The sequence below is a fragment of the Heptranchias perlo genome, chromosome 14, assembly GCF_035084215.1.
Source record: "Heptranchias perlo isolate sHepPer1 chromosome 14, sHepPer1.hap1, whole genome shotgun sequence".
In the NCBI taxonomy this organism is placed as follows: Eukaryota; Metazoa; Chordata; class Chondrichthyes; order Hexanchiformes; family Hexanchidae; genus Heptranchias; species Heptranchias perlo.
The window spans coordinates 16,630,168-16,652,619 of record NC_090338.1 but is presented as its reverse complement, the minus strand read 5'-3'; the positions used below and the strand labels follow the sequence as shown (position 1 = coordinate 16,652,619).

Sequence of the window (22,452 nt, the reverse complement as noted above, 5' to 3'; positions counted from 1 at the left end):
CTTTGTTTAAGAAGGGTGGCAGGGAAAAGCCTGGGAACTATAGACCAGTGAGCCTGACATCTGTAGTGGGTAAGTTGTTAGAGGGTATTCTGAGGGACAGAATCTACAGGCATTTGGAGAGGCAGGGACTAATTAGGAACAGTCAGCATGGTTTTGTGAGAGGAAAATCATGTCTCACGAATTTGATTGAGTTTTTTGAAGGGGTAACCAAGAAGATAGATGAGGGCTGTGCAGTAGACGTGGTCTACATGGACTTCAGCAAAGCATTTGACAAGGTACCGCATGGTAGGTTGTTACATAAGGTTAAATCTCATGGGATCCAAGGTGAGGTAGCCAATTGGATACAAAATTGGCTTGACGACAGAAGACAGAGGGTGGTTGTCGAGGGTTGTTTTTCAAACTGGATGCCTGTGTCCAGCGGTGTGCCTCAGGGATCGGTGCTGGGTCCGCTGTTATTTGTTATTTATATTAATGATTTGGATGAGAATTTAGGAGGCATGGTTAGTAAGTTTGCAGATGACACCAAGATTGGTGGCATTGTGGACAGTGAAGAAGGTTATCTAGGATTGCAACGGGATCTTGATAAATTGGGCCAGTGGGCCGATGAATGGCAGATGGAGTTTAATTTAGATAAATGTGAGGTGATGCATTTTGGTAGATCGAATCGGGCCAGGACCTACTCCGTTAATGGTAGGGCGTTGGGGAGAGTTATCGAACAAAGAGATCTAGGAGTACAGATTCATAGCTCCTTGAAAGTGGAGTCACAGGTGGATAGGGTGGTGAAGAAGGCATTCAGCATGCTTGGTTTCATTGGTCAGAACATTGAATGCAGGAGTTGGGATGTCTTGTTGAAGTTGTACAGGGCATTGGTGAGGCCACACTTGGAGTACTGTGTACAGTTCTGGTCACCCTATTATAGAAAGGATATTATTAAACTAGAAAGAGTACAGAAAAGATTTACTAGGATGCTACCGGGACTTGATGGTTTGACTTACAGGGAGAGGTTAGACAGACTGGGACTTTATTCCCTGGAGAGTAGGAGGTTAAGGGGTGATCTTATAGAAGTCTATAAAATAATGAGGGGCATAGATAAGGTCGATAGTCAAAATCTTTTCCCAAAGGTAGGGGAGTCTATAACGAGGGGGCACAGATTTAAGGTGAGAGGGGAGAGATACAAAAGGATCCAGAGGGGCAATTTTTTCACTCAAAGGGTGGTGAGTGTCTGGAACGAGCTGCCAGAGGCAGTAGTAGAGGCGGGTACAATTTTGTCTTTTAAAAAGCATTTGGACAGTTACATGGGGAAGATGGGTATCGAGGGATATGGGCCAAGTGCAGGCAATTGGGACTAGCTTAGTGGTATAAACTGGGCGACATGGACATGTTGGGCCGAAGGGCCTGTTTCCATGTTGTAACTTCTATGATTCTATGAACTCTTAATGCCTAATTGCTTTACTATGGGAGAATTAGGGCACTGAAAGGATGAGCTTCAAAGGGTTGAATGGACTTTTCTTGTTCTTAAGTTTTTTTTATTCACGTCAAAATTAATGGAGCACAATCTGTAACCTCATGGCCCGGCATATTCCTCACTCTACCATTACCAACATGCCAGGGGATCAACCCTGGTTCAATGAGGAGAGTACAAGAGCATGCCAGGAGCAGCACCAGGCATACCTAAAAATGAGGTGCCAACCTGGTGAAGCTACAACACAGGACTACATGCATGCTAAACAGCGGAAGCAACATGCTATAGCCAGAGCGAAGTGATTCCACAACCAACGGATCAGATCAAAGCTCTGCAGTCCTGCCACATCCAGTTGTGAATGGTGGTGGACAGTTAGACAACTAACGGGAAGAGGAGGCTCTGTAAACATCCCCATCCTCAATGATGGCAGAGTCCAGCAAGTGAGTGCAAAAGACAAGGCTAAAGTGTTTGCAACCATCTTCTGCCAGAAGTGCCGAGTGGATGATCCATCGCGGCTTCCTCCAGATATCCCCACCATCACAGAAGCCAGTCTTCAGCCAATTCGATTCACTCCACGTGATATCAAGAAATGGCTGAGCACACTGGATACAACAAAGGCTATGGGCCCCGACAACATCCCAGCTGTAGTGCTGAAGACTTGTGCTCCAGAACCAGCTGTGCTTCTAGCCAAACTGTTCCAGTACAGCTCCAACACTGGCATCTACCAGACAATGTGGAAAATTGCCCAGCTATATCCTGTCCACAAAAAGCAGGACAAATCCAATCCGGCCAACTACCGTCCCATCAGTCTGCTCTCAATCATTAGCAAAGTGATGGAAGGTGTCGTCGACAGTGCTATCAAGCGGCACTTACTCACCAATTAACTGCTCACCGATGCTCAGTTTGGGTTCCGCCAGGACCACTCGGCTCCAGACCTCATTACAGCCTTGGTCCAAACATGGACAAAAGAGCTGAATTCCAGAGGTGAGGTGAGACTGCCTGCCCTTGACATCAAGGCAGCATTTGACCGAGTGCGGCACCAAGGAGCCCTTGTAAAATTGAAGTCAATGGGAATCAGGGGGAAAACTCTCCAGTGGCTGGAGTCATACCTAGCATAAAGGAAGATGGTAGTGGTTGTTGGAGGCCAATCATCTCAGCCCCAGTATATTGCTGCAGGAGTTCCTCAGGGCAGTGTCCTGGGCCCAACCATCTTCATCAATGACCTTCCCTCCATCATAAGGTCAGAAATGGGGATGTTCATTGATGATTGCACAGTGTTCAGTTCCATTCCCAACCCCTCAGATAACGAAGCAGTCCGTGCCCGCATACAGCAAGACCTGGACAACATCCAGGCTTGGGCTGATAATTGGCAAGTAACATTCGCGCCAGACAAGTGCCAGGCAATGACCATCTCAAACAAGAGAGAATCCAACCACCTCCTCTTGACATTCAACGGCATTACCATCGCCGAATCCCCCACCATCAACATCCTGGGGGTCACCATTGACCAGAAACTTAACTGGTCCAGCCATATAAATACTGTGGCTACAAGAGCAGGTCAGAGGCGGGGATTCTGCGGCGAGTGACTCACCTCCTGACTCCCCAAAGCCTTTCCACCATCTACAAGGCACAAGTCAGGAGTGTGATGGAATACTCTCCACTTGCCTGGAGGAGTGCAGCTCCAACAACACTCAAGAAGCTTGACACCATCCAGGACAATGCAGCCCGCTTGATCGGCACTCCATCCACCACCCTAAACATTCACTCCTCCACCACCGGTGCACCGTGGCTGCAGTGTGTACCATCCACAGGATGCACTGCAGCAACTCGCCAAGGCTTCATCGACAGCACCTCCCAAACCCACAATCTCTACTACCTAGAAGGACAAGAGCAGCAGGCACATGGGAGCAACACCACCTGCACTTTCCCCTCCAAGTCACACACCATCCCGACTTGGAAATATATCACCGTTCCTTCATCGTCGCTGGGTCAAAATCCTGGAACTCCCTACCTAACAGCACTGTGGGAGAACCTTCACTACACGGACTGCAGTGGTTGAAGGCAGCGGCTCACCACCACCTTCTCAAGGGCAATTAGGGATGGGCAATAAATGCTAGCCGTGCCAGCAACGTCCACATCCCATGAACGAATAAAAAAAAAATGTAATGGACAGTAAAACAGTCAAACTTTCCGAAGTATGCTGTTTAAAAGGACTAGCGGGAAATATGGCTGAAATAATGAAATAAAGAGGATGAAGAGAGATATTTTGTGCAGCAAGGGCAAAATTATCTGCCAAGGACACCACAAGGAAAACTTCTTCGTGCTTAGATTAGTCAATATACACAATATGTTGCCAATCAATGCAATAGTGACTCATAAACAGAAGGATGCAGGGTTTGGAATACAAAAACAATGCACCTAAATTGGCAGACAGGGTCTGGAAACAGGGCCTGGATGCAATGAAACGGCTGCATTAAATGCCTTCTCTTTGTCCTCTACTTTTACGTTCTTTAAAGTCTTTACATTTCTAACTTCCAACTGCATTTTATGCAGATATTTTGGCTTTCCAGCTTGGATCTAGTTTTTACTGCAGTAGTTGTAAGAGATTTTTAATCAGATTTTATTGAACAAAAATGTATTAAAATGAACATTTGGATTTTGTCATAAAGAAAGAAGGACTTGCATTTATATAGCGCCTGTCCCGACCTCAGGACGTCCTGAAGCGCCTTACGACCAATGAAGTACAAAGTCATGCAAAAAAGTAATACTATACACTTCAGTTATGGGGAGCAGGTTCTTCAGCACTACACTTGATACAGAACATTAACAATTCCACTTATCGTTCATCCAAACAGAATTTTTTCAAAAAAAGACTATATTAAGCTTTGTATCATATTGCCCTTACAGAGGAGTAAGCAACTGAGGGAGTGCAAAAGGGAACAAAAGCCTCATCCTTACATGGTAAATTACACAAACTTGTCCCACTGCTCATTTCGAAAAAGCATTTTAACCACAATAACTTTTGTTGTATATCCGGCAATTCTGAACATCGAAGGCACTATATATAAATCCGACTTCATTCTTTCCTAAAAACAAATACGTAGGTTCTTTTAGCTGTTTTAAATTTTAATGCTGGAAATTCCTACATTTTAATATCAGCACAGAATTATCAGACTGAGTAATATTTTCTATGCTTGATCTTATGATAATCAAACACCAAACCATAGTGTTGATTTTCCTAACCTATCTTCAAGTGTTCTGGTTTATAGACTGTAATCATTTGCCAGCCCATCTTATCCAATCTAACTGTGCTCTTTCTGACATCCTGAGGTTGTGAAAGGCACTATATAAATGCAACTCTTCCTTATCTTTCTATTTTAATTAAAGTACAACTTGCAATTTGGGGGGGGGGGCGGGATGTGGAAACGGAACAAAAGGCTGGCGTAAAATGTCAAAGGTCTGTACACGAAGGACCTTGACCTTAAAAGTTAACGACATCTATTCCATAAAATGAAAAATGTATGAAACAAATGTTTCATTAACTGCATTGAAAACATGACAAATAAAGATGGTCAAATCCACATCTATGAAATTTCCTTGGAAGCAGTATTCCAATATATGTCAATTGTTACAAATCTAAACCTTTCATGCTATCTGCTACTTTATATGCTACTTCATTGTCTATGCTGATAACTGCAACAAAGTTTTACTGCAAACATTTCACATTAACCATTGAACCCTTCCCTCTTCCTGGCCAGGCTGGACGCATTGGTACACCATCTAGTGTCCTGTTTGACAACGAGCTTCAAACTCCACAGTCAGTTCATCGCCGAGAATGCCTACTTCCACACCCTAAGAATCTTCCTGTTTCTGACCCTACCTCTCCCCCTATGCCCACTGAAACCCAATGTGCACAATCCAGGCTCAACCTCCCCTTGCCAAGCTCCACCTTACTTAAAATCAAACTCCAACTCATCCACAATTCCACTGCCAACATCCAATCTTACATTAAGTCCAGCTCAGTTATCACCCATCATTCACCGACCTCCATAACTCCCTGTCCCCAGGTCACTGATTTCAACATCTTAGCCCTCTTTTACAAATCGCTCTTCTCCACCCTACCACAGCAACCTCTTACATACGAACGTATGAAACTGACGGGCAGGAAAAGACCAGCTGATCCATCAAGCCTGCTCATGATGGCCGAAGCATCATGATTAAACACTTCCACCTCTCTCTCCCTTCGCCCCCACCATCTCCTCCCCTCACAGGCATGTAATCTCCTGGAAGAGGCAAAAAAAGAGAAAAACCCCAGGCCAATAAGGGAAAAAATACTCTAAAATTCTTCTCCAACCGCCTCAGGCGATCGAAACCAGTCCAGGAGATCACATGGACCAAGTATTATCTATAAAGATACTTACCTTCTAAATGATGCGATCTCTACCCCAGTCAAGAACCGCTCTCTGAATTTGAACTACTTTACATTATCCTCTACCATCAGTGGTATTGCCTTCAGCCATTTTGCTCCTATATTCTTTCCAAACGTCTCTGCCTTGCCACATCTCTCATCTTCAAAAGCCACCTTAAAACCCTGCCTCTTTGACCACATTCTTTGGCCAGCTCCTCTGTCACTTTTCCCCAGGCTCTTCTCCCCGTTCCTGCTCGGTTCTGTACCCCAGCACGTAAAGCACTTTGGGATGTTTCGCTACATTAAAGACACTATACAAGTGCAAATCGATACTGTCACAGATGCATTTTGAATGTATGTCAGTTTGGACAGCCGAAACTCTTCCCTTACTTTCTGTGTATCGATGTCCTTTCGGATAGCCTCCATATCTTTCTGTATCTTCTCTCGTTGTTTTTCGATTTCATTTAGTTGAGTTATGGTATCCTGAAGCTCAGACTCTTTTTGCTTAGGAAACAAAGGAAATACACAAACATTAAAACAAATGAAAAAAAAAATCCAGGTAACTACTGCCCACCTGTAAACAGTTCAGTTTACCTCTTTATGCTCATCTTTTCTTTCCTTGATGTATCTTTCAATTTCTCTTGCGTAAGCATCAATATTTTTGACCTTTTCTTCGATTTCATTTATCTGGAAAAAAAGAGTTACAAATGAAGAATACACCTTCAATTGATAAACTCTGCCGCTTCTTTCAAACAAAACCCTTATTTTCTTCTGAATAAATATAAAGCACAAGTTCATGCAAGACAAATAATATTCCATATCTGAAGAGGATCCTCCAACAGCTCTCGCATTACTGGGCAGGGTACAGAAAAAGGCTGGTCATCTGATAACCAAACCTGCCGTTCCCTCCTAATCCAACCTCTCTCTCTTTGCCAGCCATTCTTTTCCCCTTCTGTTTTAATCAATAATACAGCGCCCAGTGATTTTCTTAACTTTCCTGTTCTTTTTCCTAACGTGCCATTCCACACGCTCTTCCTACAGCAAGAGTCACTCCATTCATTCTTTCTCAGGATCTCAAAACTGAAGTATTTCCTCCCTCCTACAATCTTCAGGCTTTCAAAACTCAAGTTTTGCACCACAATCTCTACTTTCTGATTTTCCTTTGCTTCTCATTCATTCTTTTCAACCTTAATGAGGTCCTGCACTGTGGGCCACGGCTCTTCACCTTGGTTTCTTGAAAACTGAACAATGCAGGGATAAAAAAAGAAACTGCGCTCTATTTGCTGGCAAATTAAAGACAGAGTCTTAGAATTAGAATCCCTTTACAAAAAGTTTATTCTTGTTGGCTATCAAATCTCCAAAGGGATGTGTATTTTTTTTTAAAAAGAGGTTATCTGTAATTAGCTGACAGAAGGCACAATTAAAGTTGGTCAAAGTTTGTCCCTTCCGCCCAGGTGAAATGGCTACAATGAACATCTAACCGCATAAATGAACTCTTACACTGTCAAGGAACTCGCTGCCGTGAGGGATAGTTGAGGCGAATAGCACAGATGCATTTAAGGGGAAGCTAGATAAACACATGAGGGAGAAAAGAATAGGTTATACTGATAGGGTTAGATGAAGAGGGGTGGGAGGAGGCTCGTGTGGAGCATGGGCTGAATGGCCTGATTCAGTGCTGTACATTCAATGTAATAAGTCACCCAACTGAGGCATGCACATTTGAGGCCAGCAGCCCAGGGACTCAAATTCAAAACTTTCTGGTTGGAAGTCAAGCAAAGTATGTTGTGCCTGACCTTTCCCTGCATCTCCTTGTGGCTTGCATTTTTCCTCTCCACCAGATCCTGTTTTTCTTGATGTAGTTTATCTAGAGCAGCAGCTAGTGGAGATAACTGTTCCTTAGATTCCTGTAAGAGAGCAAACTTGTATTAAATGGAGATCCATATTATACAAACTCGACAACTATGGTACGATAAAATTGTACACCACATGTGGTAGTTCTAGCAGGTTTATTTCAGACTCATGCATCTCAAAGGACTCACTGCTGTAAAAACCTGTGCAACAATGATTAAATGGTTTCTCAGTCCCGGTTGCGTTCGTCATCTACCCCCAATTTTATCTCCTAAAGACAGTTATACAGGATAAGATGCAACTCTACAGGCACCTCCAGCCCTTATGTACCCTGCCCAACTGGCCGCACTTCACGTAAGTCTTTACAGTGAACGGCGATAGGCCACTTCGACATGGGGGGAAAGCATCACAGCCAAACTCGACTCTGTCCTTACCCAATATTTGCACATGCACATCTTTCAGAAGGGGATCACTCTGTAGTGATCAGGATTACAAAACACAAGTTGACTTTTCTCCTTTCTAGCCCAGGATGCTGAAGTCAACTGCCTTACTCGCCAGCGCAGACAAGGTATCAAACTAGTGAACTTCCTGGTCTGTATTATTAAGCATCACACTGGCTGCGCTATTTACTCAGTCTCTCCTGCTTTCAGTAGAGACATTGATCACTCCCCATCAATCTTACCTATGAAGTGTTAGCCTGAGCTCAATGGCAGCAATCTCACCTCTGAGTCAGAAGGTCATGGATTCAAGTCTCACTTCAGAGACTTCAGCATATAATCTGGGTCCAAGGTTCCCAAACTAGGGGGGTGTTCCCCTCCTTGGTGGGGGGAGGCTGACGACGTAATCAGGGGGAGTGCGAGAAGGACGGGCTGGCATAAAGTAACAAGTACGAGAGCTACCAATGCAGCCTCGTATAGCCAGAGGAGGTGCATTATGGGACGATCTCAACACAGTATGGGATGCTTGAATTCCCGCTGAATTGTACAAGCAGACAGGGGACCGATCAGAGTTGCTTCGCCGTTGCACCAGAAGCAGTTCTCACAGGTCCATTGTCTGCTTCGACAAATTTTTTCCAGTACAATTTTCAACTGTGTGCATGAAAATGCAACACCTGCTCCTGCACTGTAGTTCTAAATTTTCATGAATAGAACCCAGAATAGATCAAATATTCCATCTCACACGTAACACCTATGACAGTTAAGACATTGTAGGATAGAGTCTTAAAATGAGATCACAAATGAATTTGCATTGTAAATGAACATGCATTGCAGATAGCAGAGTAACCAATGAAAGACAAGGAGCTAATGATTGGAATAGTTTTTTTTGGAAGAATATGACAGAACCAATAACAACGTACCCGTATTTCTCGGTGTAGGGACTGAATCTCTGTGGCAAATTCTGCACTCTGCTCCTCCAGTTGCTGACGCCGCTGCATGTTGCTGGCAATCTGCAGTTTTTCTGCACGGACCTCAATGACGATGCTCTTCAGTGACTGGATTTGCTCCTGCTGATCTTGAATCATTTTCCGTTTCAGCTCAATTTTATTGGACACTACAACGGAAACAGTATTATCACAGCAAATGCATGTCAAAATCGTGTCTCAGCAAAGAGCTGAAGATTTCAACTGTCGTTCATTAATATTCAAATTATAATTTCGTTTTTGAAACGAGTGTGCATTTTGGTTTAATAGTCTAACCTTTTATTAAGTCGTCAAAGGTAGAGACCAACCTCATAGAATTATTAAACAGTTCTAGTGTGAAGACAACAACAATAACTCACATTTATATAGCGCCTTTAACGTAGTAAAACGTCCCAAGGCGCTTCACAGGGGCGTTATCAGACAAAATTTGACACCGAGCCACATGAAAAGAGATATTAGGACAGGTGAGAGTCACAGAGATAGATTTTAAGGAGCATCTTAAAGGAGGAGAGAGAGGTAGAGAGGCGGAGAGGTTTAGTGAGGGAATTCCAGAGCTTAGGTCCTAGGCAGCTGAAGGCACGGCTGCCAATGGTGGAGCGAAGGAAATCGGGGATGCGCAAGGGGCCTGAATTGGAGGAGCGCAGAGATCGCGGAGGGTTGTAGGGCTGGAGGAGGTTACAGAGACAGGGGGGCGAGGCCATGGAGGGATTTGAAGACAAGGATGAGAATTTTAAAATTGAAGCGTTGCCAGAACGAGAACCAATTTACCTTGTGAGCACTAAAACTCAAACGGAAACGATGGAACAGGAAAAGACCAGTTGGTCCATCAAGATTGTCCCATACAGTCATGGTGCAACTTCAGCACACTGTGACCCCTATCCGCCTTCGCCCTCTCCCCCACACTAGCCAGCCATGCAATTCCAAGGAGGCAAAAAACCAGAGGAAAAACTCTAGGCTCAATTTTTTTTTTGGGGGGGGGCGGGGGGGCCACTCTGGGAAATATCTCTCCGACCCCCACAGGCACTTAAACGAGTTCCAGGAAACTGCAGTAACATATCCCCCAATAACCTTATATCTGCTGTGATGTCAGCCACAGTTAAGAACTCACCCAACTCCCTTTTGAATATTATTTCATTATTTTAATCTATCAAATCTTGCCGAAGTCTGTGCTTTTCTAGAGTAAAAAGCACCAGCTCTCTAAGCCTATCATGGTAACTAAGGGCCATTACACTAGATACAAGTCTAGAGACCCTCCTCTGAACCCCTTGCACGGCCTCTATATTACCCACCATTTGAGAGGACCAAAACTGGACATAGTATTCTGGATGAGACCTAACCACGGCCTGAGATATAAGGACAATATAGATTTTATGTTGGACTGTCTGAGCAATATGTCCTAATACTCAATTTGCTTTTGCGATAGCCTCGTGGCACTGGTTGTGAACCTTCAGAGATTCATGTACTACACTACCTGGGTCCATTTCCCACTCAACAAGTCCTTAGTTCTGAACCTTGCATGGTTTACACATGGTTGATATTATCCCAACCCACATGCATAACTCTTCATTTATCTATTTTGAATGACACCTGCCAGGTGGGGGCCCATTCCCCCATCTGATTGTTATCTATTTTTCTTGTCTAAGGTCCTAACACCCGCACAAATTTTTGCATTTTCCACAAACTTCAGTGCAGTATTGAGAGAATACTGCACTGGCAGAGGTGCTGTCTTTTGGATGAGATGTGAAACCAAGGCCACATGTGCGCTCTTGGGCGAATGTAAAAGATTCCATATTTTGCTATTTGAAGAGCATGGGAGATCAACCCGGTGTCCTGGCCAATAATTATCCCTCAACCAACATCACCAAGAACAGATTACCTGGTCATTTATCTCATTGCTGTTTGTGGAATCTTGCTATGCACAAATTGGCTGCTATGTTTCCCCACGTTACGACAATGACTACGTTTCAAAAATACTTCACTGGCTGTGAAGCACTTTGGGATAATCTGAGATCATGAAAGTTGCTACTAAATGCAAGTTTGTTCATTTTTTTTGTATATTAATTTTGCTACTTGTGTATGAAAAAAAAATCAGCAATAAAATTATTTACGTAGTTATTGCATAGGATTAAAACATTATGCTTACCAAGACCAGGAACCAATTCCCTATTTGCCATTAAAGGACTTGAAACAAAATTCAAGTTTTAAAAAATATCAAAACTCGCTTTCCGTCAGTAACAAAATTTCAGCTGCCATTGAGGAAAGAAGTTGCATTGCATGAACAAAAGCTGTGAGAGGTCATGGAGCTGTGTACAAACAAATTCCACTTTAACCATTGTCCGTGTCTAATTAATTGATTGATCTCCTCATACTGTGTGGACTCAGTAATTCCAATTATTATTCCTTGTTTAAACAAAAAATATCCAACAACTGAAAAAAAACATTTGATTTTCAAGGGAAATGAAGGATCGAAGTCTCAGTTTGAAAATCAAATCATTTTTAACAAATGTAAAAACTCAGTCCTTGTGATGACATTTCCATTCACAAAGCCTTGTTTAGAGATATCTCATTACTGGAAAGTACCACCACAATATAACTTCCCAATCACAAAATCTGGTGTCAGCATTTTCTCTGCAGATCTTCGCTGGTCAACAGATGACAAGTTTCATTCAGTTTTCTAATTAGCTTTACATTTTCTGCAATTACTCTAATTTACATGCATTATCCCAATTGCCAGGCGATAAATCATACATTAGCAAGCAAACCCAAATATTTGACCTTTTATAATACCCCATCCTGCAAAGTACATTAGATTCCAGAAGCTGAACAATCTGGCCCTTTTACTTAAAACACTTGTTTAAATAAAAATGCAACGGATAAAAATCACATTTAACTGAAATGTTTGGAAGACTTGAAAACAAGTCAATTAAATGGGAGTTTGGTTCATCGTAGTTGCATTTACTCTCCATCTAATAAAGGATGAAATTGCATTGTTACAGCATCTTTCACATCTGTAGGGCATCCCAAAGCACTGCACAGAAAAGAGTCAACAGTGTAGCCACTGTTGTTTGGTAAAAACAGCTGGAAATTTGCACAGAGCGAGATCCCACAAATGAAAACTTGTTAATTTGTTTTGGCTGTGTTGATTAAGGGTAGGAATATTAGCCAGGTACTGGGAGAACTCCCTGCTTTTCATCGAATAATGCCGTGGGATCTCTTATGCCCCCCCACAACGCAGATGGGGCTTCTGTTTAACATCTCATTCAAAAGACGGCACCTCTGATGATGCAGCTTAAGTGTCAGCGTAGACCATGTGCTCAACTCCTGCAGTGAGACTTGAATGTGTTGGGCACAAGTGCGACCAACTGAACCAGCTGATACTTGGATACATTTTTATAACAAAAACTGATTGAAATCCAATCAGTTTTTGTTTGACAGCTTTTAATGTTGAGTGCTTTGCAATTTGTTGTTATATGTTACAACAAATAACAGATTGAGTTAAAATGTTGTCCAAAAATGGTTCTCTGGTCATTTTAGCTCAGTCTGTTAAACTACTTCGTATAAAAAGGGTTTTCCCGGTAGCAGCTCTTAACAAATCCACATTACGGTTGTCTCTGGGTGTGCAAGAGCTGTGCATCGAGACCTCTCTAAAGTCGATGTTAAAACAGCTTTATAGAACACCAATACAAATTGTGAAGTACCTCATTATTAAACAGAACTTATCAGATCAACTCATGCTGTGAAATTTACAAACTCTAATTACCTGTCCTGTTTAAGGTTATTGAAGATGATTCAACTTTCAGGCCAAAGGATTTGGCGACTGTTGACTGCACTTAAGGCACCTTTTATCTTCTCAGCTGAACTTACGTATGGAGGTGGGTTTCCATGCTGTCAGTAAATAACTTGAGTTGACTGGTTGGTATAGAACTTATATAGAGCAAACAAACCATTTGTACATCCACAATTATCTTAACTCCTTCTTACCTGTCTCCACTTGAAGCTGCATTTCTTGCTTCTCCTGATTGACCTGCTGCATGGTTCGGTTCACATCTACTCCCTGAAGCTTGGCAGCCTGTTGTGCAAGCTTACGTTCAACATCTCGCAACTCCATCTGATAAAATGACAAAGAACCCATGGGACCACAGTCATAAACATTTGCCATAGAATCATATAGCGCAGAAGGAGGCCATTCGGCCCATCGTGCCTGTGCCTGCTCTTTGAAAGTGCTATCCAATTAGACCCATTCCCCGCTCTTTTCCCATAGCTCTGTAATTTTTTCCCTTCAAGTTTTTATCCAATTCCCTTTTGAAAGTTACTCTGAATCTGCTTCCACCACCCTTTCAGGTAGTGCATTGCAAATCATAACTCGCTACATAAAAAATTCTCCTCATCTCCCCTCTGGTTCTTTTGCCAATTACCTTAAATGTGTGTCCTCTGGTTACCAACCCTTCTGCCAGCGGAAACGATTTCTATTTACTCTATCAAAAACTCCATATAATTTGGAACACCTCCATTAAATCTCCCCTTAATCTTCTCTGTTCTGAGAACAATCCCAGCTTCCCTAGTCTCTACACCTAACTGAAGTTCCTCATCCCTGGTACCATTCTAGTAAATCTCCTCTGCACCCTCCCCTAGCCTTTGACATCCTTCCTAAAGTGTGGTGCCCAGAATTGGACACAATACTCCTGCTGAGGCTCAACAGCTGATTTATAAAGGTTTAGCAATAACCATTTATCAAATGTATATACTTAAAGGCTGGGGCATTAGACAGTTGTCTTTAAGACCTGTGAGTTTTTAGATGTGTCTATTTTCCTTTTTCCAATTTTCTTTTCTTCTCCCCAGAGGTGACTGGCTGCATGGGCACTAGGAACCCTTTGCTTGCACCAATGCCCATTCTTCATCTGTGAGCCTTAATGGTGAGTCACTGAGCTATTTGATGTGGGGCATTAAAGTGTCCTCACCCACAAGTTAGTTATTCCATCAAGGGTCACTGGACAGTAATCAGGGTGGGAACCCTGACCGATTGTTGCCCTCCTCAGCAGGAAGCCAAATGTAGGAATCCCACCACCGCCCCAGATGAAACTAGCTAACCCAGCAGAAAACGGGGTTTAATCCTGGAACCTTCCTGCACTGCATTGCTTGGTACCACACAACTCAGCCATCCAGAAAGCCTCTTCAAACCTGCTTTTACTAAATTTAAAAATAATCCCCAGTTTAAAAGATAATAATTTGATTGTTAATTTAAGTTTTCTAGATTTAGTTCCAGTAACAATGCGGAACTAACTGGGGGAAATTGCCTACAGTGACGGAGAGAACTGAATTGTGCATAGTTGCACTCAGGATAATTCAGATCCCTCGCTTTGATCTGCTGTATAAATATAGCAATCACATTGAATCTCAGAAATATACGTAGAAGTTACAACACGGAAACAGGCCATTTGCCTCAACCAGTATGCGTCAGCGTTTACCCCCCCATGTAAACAAATAGTTTACGTCACATTTATCCAGCTTTTTTCATTTCCCTTCAACCCATTTTCCTTTAAATCCAATCTAATCTTGAATGTTGACATAGTTTCTGCTTTACCCACCAGAAGTGGAAGTGAATTTCACATCCTCACGTGTCTCCTGGCCTAAATCTTATATTTAATCTTGTATCTATGGCCCCTCGTTGCCCTCTCAACTACTGGAAACAGTCGGCTTCCATCCACTCTGTCCCATCCTCTCATACCTTGAACATTTCTATCATATCACCCTGTAGTCTGCACGAGAAAATACCTAATTTCCTTCTAACAAAAATACTCAACACAAGGAGGAGATTTTCAGGAAGTCTTTGTTCCTACACACACCCAATTACCCAATAAGCCTTAACAGTGAATGCCCTCAAGCCATTTAACTGCTTGGCATCATTTCTGGGCCAAATCCTGTCCTCACCCAACATCAACATATTCAATCTCTTCCAATAGGGTCGCTGAGTAAGGAGTGAGAAACCTGACCTTACCCTCTCTACCGTATCTGACCCAGAGGTACTGAGGCCAATTGCACTGTGTCAGCCGTGGTTCAGTGGTAGCAATCTCGCCTCTGATTCAGAAGGTTGTGGGTTCAAGCCCCACTTCAAAGACTTTGAGCCCATAATCTAGGCTGACGCTTATGTTAGAAGTGCAGCACTGAGGGAGTGCTGCACTGTCAGAGGTGCTGTCTTTCAGATGAGAAGTTAAAGTGAGGAACACATATTAAAAATCAGGAAATTTGGATGAAGAAATGTGGGACCTTTCTCCTCCCCACCACTGCCCCTCCCTTCCTCCCCCCTGTCCACCCACACACAAAATGGCTGATAAAGTTGTGGACTACATTGCCAGACAAAGCCGATGAAATGGGCAGGCACTAAGTTAGATGTGTTTTTGAAAGGAGGTTAAGCAAGCAGCAATAGTACTGTTCTGAGACCTGGCCCGGCATGCTGGAGACAGACTGCAGCAGACTGTCGATGGGAGATGCGATTGGGCAGCATAGAAAGGCTGAGAGAAAATTTAACACAGGCTTTAAAAATTAAGAATTTTGATAGAGGAAATAGCCTTTCCCTATTCACTCTGACAACTTCCTCTGGCTAGGGAGTCGGTGATGAAGGGCATCAATTTAAAATGGTCACTGAAAGTGGGGACAAAGGTTAGGAGAAATTTCTTTGTGCAGAAGGTTGTTGGAGCATGGGATGCTTTGATGCAGGGAGTGTTTGAGGCAGAGACCATTATATCATTTAAGGTAAAACTGGACAAATATTTCAAGTGGAGGAAGACACACTGCTATGGGGAGAGAACAGGGCAGTGGAATTGGTTTAGAATTGCAATGGCAAAGAGCCGACACAAGCACCATGGGCTAAATGGCCTCCTTCTATGCTGTAAACCTCTATGGTTCTATAGAAGGAATTTTGGAATATGGTGAGAAGACTGAGAGTGGGGTTATGACCCAAGAAGGGATGGGCTTCTTGAACCCAAAAATTCGTTCCTGTTCTTATGCTCTTTAGTTCAAGAGAGGTGAAACTGTATTAACAATGGTAACTTCCCATATAATGGAACACACGTTTCATCAGCATGGGTATTGGATCACCTTGTAGCACTGGTCTGCTGTTAGAACAGCAATTTCTAAAATTACAAATAAAATTTTTGAAAAAGCTCGGAACTTCCAACAATAATGGAGGGAGGTAGAAAGAGTTGAATTTAGGTTTATGGCCGATTTTTACAAAAATGCATTACTGTTCCCACAATTTCCTGATATGTGTCCCTACCAGTCAAGGCCTACAATGGAATTTAGGAGTACTTTTTTTTTGACACCTACAAAGGATCATTTGGGCCAATCTAACCTGAAAATTAAGTGGTTAATAATGCAGACAATTAGATTCAGGATCACTTCCGAACTCAATCCTGCTGCTGTATTTATGAATTACACAAGGTAGAAGTTAGCATCTCACTGTAAACTTTCAAAACTGGTCACATCTTGATTAACCTTCTAAAAAAAAATAATTTGCTTAAACGGCGAATGCTGATGACATCAAGTGAACTAAGTCCAAAGATTTTCTGAGCCTGATTGTGCGAGGTCACGGAGTTATGGTCCAGAGGGGCAATTTTTTCACTCAAAGGGTGGTGAGTGTCTGGAACGAGCTGCCAGAGGCATTAGTAGAGGCGGGTACAATTTTGTCTTTTAAAAAGCATTCAGACAGTTACATGGGTAAGATGGGTATAGAGGGATATGGGCCAAGTGCAGGCAATTGGGACTAGCTTAGTGGTATAAACTGGACGACATGGACATGTTAGGCTGAAGGGCCTGTTTCCATGTTGTAAACTTCTATGATTCTATTATAAGGAGACACCATAACTAAATAGGAGGCTTGGATCGTGCCAATCCAACGATACGTGTCAATTTAGCTCCCTCACATGGTCATGCTCAGTAAGTCAACAAAGGCAGTTCACCAGATGATATCAACAGCGCTCAGTTTAAAAAAAGAACATTTTAAAAAATCATTGGGGGTGGAAACATTAAAGAGATGTTAAAGCTAATCCTGTTTCTGGTCAAAAGTTTGACCTTTTTAAAAAAGAGGTATTGACAGAGAACCTCCCTCTTTAAACAAACGTTATGAAAATATTTTTTTGTTCGGCATCTTGGGCCCAAAATTCCTCTTTTAATTAAAAGCAGAATATTTGTATTTCTCCATAATTAACAATCCATTAACAGAATTGCTACAGTGCATGACATGAAACTGTTACAAATTCTGGTCTTGCCTTAGATTTTCTCTTGCATATACTGGTGGTGGTCACTCTCATCATTTGTTAATGGTGGTGAAAAATAGGCACGCATATTACAAAGGACTAACATTGTTTTGCTGCAGCTATACAAAGTCCTGATTAGGCCACACCTGGAGTGCTGTGTACAGCTCTGGGCGCCGCACCATAGAATGGATATAGTGGCCTTGAAAGGAGTGCAGCACAGATTCACCAGAATGTTACCAGGGCTCCAAGGGTTAAATTATGAGATTACATAAACTAGGCTTGTATTCCCTGGAATTTAGATGGTTAAAGGGTGAAATGACTGAGGTTTTTAGGATTTTGAAAAGAATCGATAGGGTAGATAGAAAGAAACATTTTCTGCTAGCAGGGCAGTCTAGGACAAGGGGACATAACCTTAAAATCAAAGCCAGGCCATTCAGGAGGGAAGTAAGGAAACACTTCTTCACACAAAGGGTGGCAGAAGTGTGGAACTCTCTCCCACAAAAAGCAGTAGATGCTAGCTCAATTAATAATTTTAAATCTGAGATTGATCGATTTTTTTGCTAGTTAAGGGATATGGAGCCAAGGCAGGTGGAGTGGAGTTAGGGAACAGAGCAACTATGATCTCATTGAATGGCGGAACAGGCTCGAGGGGCTGAATGGCCTACTCCTACGTTCTTCCCCTGCTAGGATTCTCCCAGTGCTACACACCACACACTGGCTGAAGGGGCAGGCAGGTGACTTGCTCTAAAAGCTGTGCCAATACCGGTCTCCAACCAATTGCCAAGATGTGGCGAAGAACAGGCTCAGAGTAAGGAAGTGCCTGGCCTCCAACTCTGCATCGCCCCACAATAACTCGCCACTCATCAACACACTCTGCATGGGAGCCTATTCCTACCATTCACAAACAGTACCCGTTTTAAAGAGAATAATGACACTTGGGAGTCATTACAAAGCAATAACTCAAGAGCACTTCAGAGAAACCATGACTGTGAGGATTGGTAGTTTAACAATATGATTTGTATTTCCAGATTAGGCTGCAGTGTTGAAACTGCTTCAAAACAATGACAACTTGTATTTATGTATTTCCTTTAAGTAGAATAATCACCCCAAAGTGCTTCACAGAAGTATCATCAAACAAAAACTGACACCAGGAAAAAGATGAAATTAGGAAAAGTGACTAAAAGCTTGGTCAATCAGGCGGGTTTTAAGGATGAATTTAGAGGGGAGAGGTGGAATGGCAGAACAGGTTTAGGGAGGGAATTCCAGAACCTAGGACCTGGATGGTTGAAGGCACAGCTGCCAGTGGCAGGGCGAAGGAATTTCGGGATGTGCAAAAGTCCAGAGGTGAAAGAACAGAGAGTTCCTGGAGGGCTATAGGGCTGGAGAATGCTGCAGAGATAGGGAGTGACAAGGCCACAAAAGCATTTGAATGCGAAGATGAGAATTTTAATTGGAGGTGTGGGGGTACCGGGAGCCAATGTAGGTAAGTGTGCACAGGGATGATGGATAAGCGGGACTTGGTGCGGGATAGGATACAGTTAGCAGAGTTTTGCACAAGCACAAGTTTATGGAGGGTGGAGGATGGGAGGCCGGTCAGGAGAGCATTGGAAGAGTCAAGTCTGGGGGTGACAAAGGCATGGATGAGGATTTCACTAGCAGATGGGCTGAGGCAGGGGTGGAGATAGGCGATATTATGGAGGTGGGAGTAGTCTGCTTTTCTGGTGGAGAGAATATGGGGTCAGAGGTTCAGCTTGGGGTCAAATAACTCCAGAACATTTAATTTGCAATATATGTATTGTGAGTTTCATCAGAGGAGTTTTATTCAATTTGCATCTGTTTTTGGCAATAGCAGCTGTCATTGCAGACCCTCCAACCACCGTGCTGAGTACTGAGATGAATTAATGATAGTGATGCAATTACAAAAAGAAATATCAACAAACAATTAATGGTGAAACATGGAGTGTATATTACTGTAAATTACACAAAGGGTTAATGTTGCTTACTTTGGTCTTTTGATTTTGCTTGGAATATTTGTTTAAAAAGTGAGTGCTAATCTGACTGGGAAAGATTACAGCCTAAAAAGATTGAACAAATAGTAAAAATGCAGTCACTAACCGACAGTTACATTAACTGTACACCCTTTATAGCTTGCTTTTCTGTCAACATTAGCAGGACGCTCTGGATAGTCATTCATTAAATCAAAAAATAAAAGGACAAGGGATTAAAGCTACATATAAACCTGCTCTGCAGATAGAAGTGGTGTAGATGCTGGTTTGCCATGTTAGCCAGTGTCTGACTGAATACTATAGGCACGTGTGGGGGAGAGAGAGAGAGACACCGTCCTGCAAACACTGTCCCAGGGACCCCAAACTTTTAAAAGTCAGTGCCAGAAAAAGTGCTCTCACTACAAAACGTTTAATTACCATACAACAGAAATAACATTTCGGTAAGTCAACGAATAAAGAAAAACAAAGAATAGAGAATTCTTAAGGCACTGCACTGCACGGTTAGAAATCTGATCATCTCATAACCACACTTGGAAACCTAGGCTACAGCCCGCGAGATTTGCAGCACAATTTAGAAAGTAGTCTGTCTGGTGTCACCTGGTATCTCTCCATGATCGATATGTCTTGCAGACATGACTTTGCTACGCCCTCCTCAGATATAAAGACAGCAAGCAGGGTCTCCTGTTCTTCCACGTCACATTTCAGGCGCTGAATATCTCGATTGATGCTCTGCAGTTTATTCCGTAACTCGGGCAAATCCTTTTCCTTAAATTCAATTACTGCTTCTCTACAGAACAAAAAATCCTGAGGATTATTTCACTACAGTGAAAAAATATTTCACAGACAAAAAAAAACATTTAACCTGAGAAACTGAGCATCAAATCCAAATACCCAGTGAAAAAAAAAGTTCTGAGAATTGTTTAATTTATAATAAATGTCTTGATGCTTGTGTGTAGTTGAAATCTTGGCTGTTTCACTTACATTTTGCAGATTGGTTTGTAATATGGTAGAAATATCTGAAGTAAATTTTACTCTTGGATACTCAGGGTACATTTTGCCTTTTTTAGATAGATGTACAAGCACTGTCCCCATGGTCCAGCGGTGATCTATTTAGTATTGAGGGCAGGACAGCTGAATGTTTTTAGATATTATAAATGATAGTTTCCTTACATATGGCAGGGAAAAAAATTATAGGAAATAGGATACTGGACCTCATTTTCAATAGTGACCCCCATGCAATATAGGTAATACCTGGGCAACAGGGACCATAATGTTATTAGATTTGACTTGATCAACCAAACCAAAGCTGCTGAAATTGTAATGCTAGTAACCAGGTTATAAGAGGGCAGATGACTTGAGTAAGATTGAATCTGTGGTCCTACCAGCCGGGGATAATAGCGAAACTGACAAAAAATGGAACGCTTTAAAACCATCCTTTCGCAGAAGGAATCCATATATAAAAAGGGTAGATTGTGTAACAAAACCAAATTAGCTAACTGGTTGTGTCCAAAAACAAAAATATTTTTTACAGGTTTAAGGAAAATAGGAAAAATTTCAGGAGAACAGAGGATAAGTATGGAACTTAGCTGAGGGCAACGAAAGTTGCTATCGGGGCAGCTAAATGTTGTCCATACGGACTTCCAGAACGCATTTGATAAGGTTCTGCACAAGACATTATTAGCAAAAATGAGAGTGCACGGAATTGGAGGTAACCTTAGGATACGGGTTGATAATTGGTTGGGAGGTACGAGACACAGAGCAGGGATAAAGGGAATGTACTCTGATTAACGGAATGTGACAAATGGTGTTCCCCAGGGATCTGCACTGGAGCCTCAGCTTTTCACCATATACATCAATGATGAAGGAATAGAGAGTTGTATATCCAAATTTACAGATGACACGAAGTTAAGAGGAAGAGTAAGTTGTTAGATGGAATCAGGAAGTTACGAAGTGACGTAGTGAGAGGGCAAAACTGTGGCAGAAAGAGTTCAATGTGGAGTCCACAACTGAATCCAGGAAAGACAATTCAAAATATTTTCTTAATGGCAAGAGACTAGAAACTGTGGAGGAACAAAGGGATTTGGGTGTCCAGGTGCACAAATCATTAAACACGAGTGCACAAGTGAAAAAGGTAAGCAATGGAACATTGGCCTTTATCTCAAGAGGGTTGGAACACAAAGGTGAGGAAGTGGTGCTTCAGTTGTACAGAGCCTTGGTCAGACCCCATCTGGTGTATTACGTTCAGTTTTGGGCACTGCACCTCAGAAAGGATATATTGGCCTTGGAGGGGATACAGAGCAGATTTGCTAAAACGACACTTAATCGGCTAAATTATGAGGTCAAGTTACCTAAACTTGGGTTATACTGCCTTGAGGTTAGAAGGTTGTGGATGATCTAATTGAAGTGTTTAAAATGATACAAGGATCCGATAGAGTAGATAAATTATTTCCTCTGGTGGAGGAATATAGAACAAGAGGGCACAATCTTAAAATTAGAGCTACGCCATTCACGAGTGAAATCAGGAAGCTCTTTTTCACACAAATTGTAGTGGAAATATGGAACGCTTTCCCCAAAAAGTCTGTGGCTGCTCGGGGTCAACTGAAATTTTCAAGTCAGAGATTGACACATCTTTATTAGGTAAGTGATTCAAGGGATATGGATCAAAGGCGGATAATTGGAGTTGAGGTACAGATCAGCCATGAGCTAATTGAATGGTAGAACAGGCTCGAGGGGCTGAATGGCTTTCGCCAGTTCCTATGTTTGTAAAAGGATAATGAAGAAGAGGATAGTGTTAGTAATAGCAAGGACTTCTTAGGGATTTTAGAAGTCAGAAGGCCGTTAAGGACTGTAAAGAGCCACTGAATGATTCCACGGGGCAGATTTGAGTGAAGTCCTTGGATATGGCAGAGATTCTAAATGACTACTTTGCATCAGACTTCACTCCTAATAATGATGATGGGTTACCAATAATAGAACATAGGGTATTTAAAAAGGGCAATAAGTCAGAACTGAGAAATTATAGGCCCATTGGTTTGATTTTGGTTATAGGTAAATTG

At 42.3% G+C, this 22,452-nt stretch overlaps 1 protein-coding gene across 2 annotated transcripts in view; it reads right to left on the bottom strand.

Moving 5' to 3' along the window:
* The window catches only part of rad50 (RAD50 homolog, double strand break repair protein), a 143,003-nt gene that overhangs the window by 44,559 nt on the left and 75,992 nt on the right, over positions 1-22,452 (bottom strand). For both annotated transcript variants that reach the window (XM_067996065.1, XM_067996066.1), the window contains 6 exons: positions 19,994-20,183; positions 13,120-13,246; positions 9,076-9,269; positions 7,664-7,774; positions 6,465-6,557; positions 6,261-6,374 (listed from right to left, as the gene is read on the bottom strand). In XM_067996065.1, the coding sequence (XP_067852166.1) occupies positions 6,261-6,374; positions 6,465-6,557; positions 7,664-7,774; positions 9,076-9,269; positions 13,120-13,246; positions 19,994-20,183 (829 nt within the window). The remainder of the gene's footprint in view (positions 1-6,260; positions 6,375-6,464; positions 6,558-7,663; positions 7,775-9,075; positions 9,270-13,119; positions 13,247-19,993; positions 20,184-22,452) is intronic.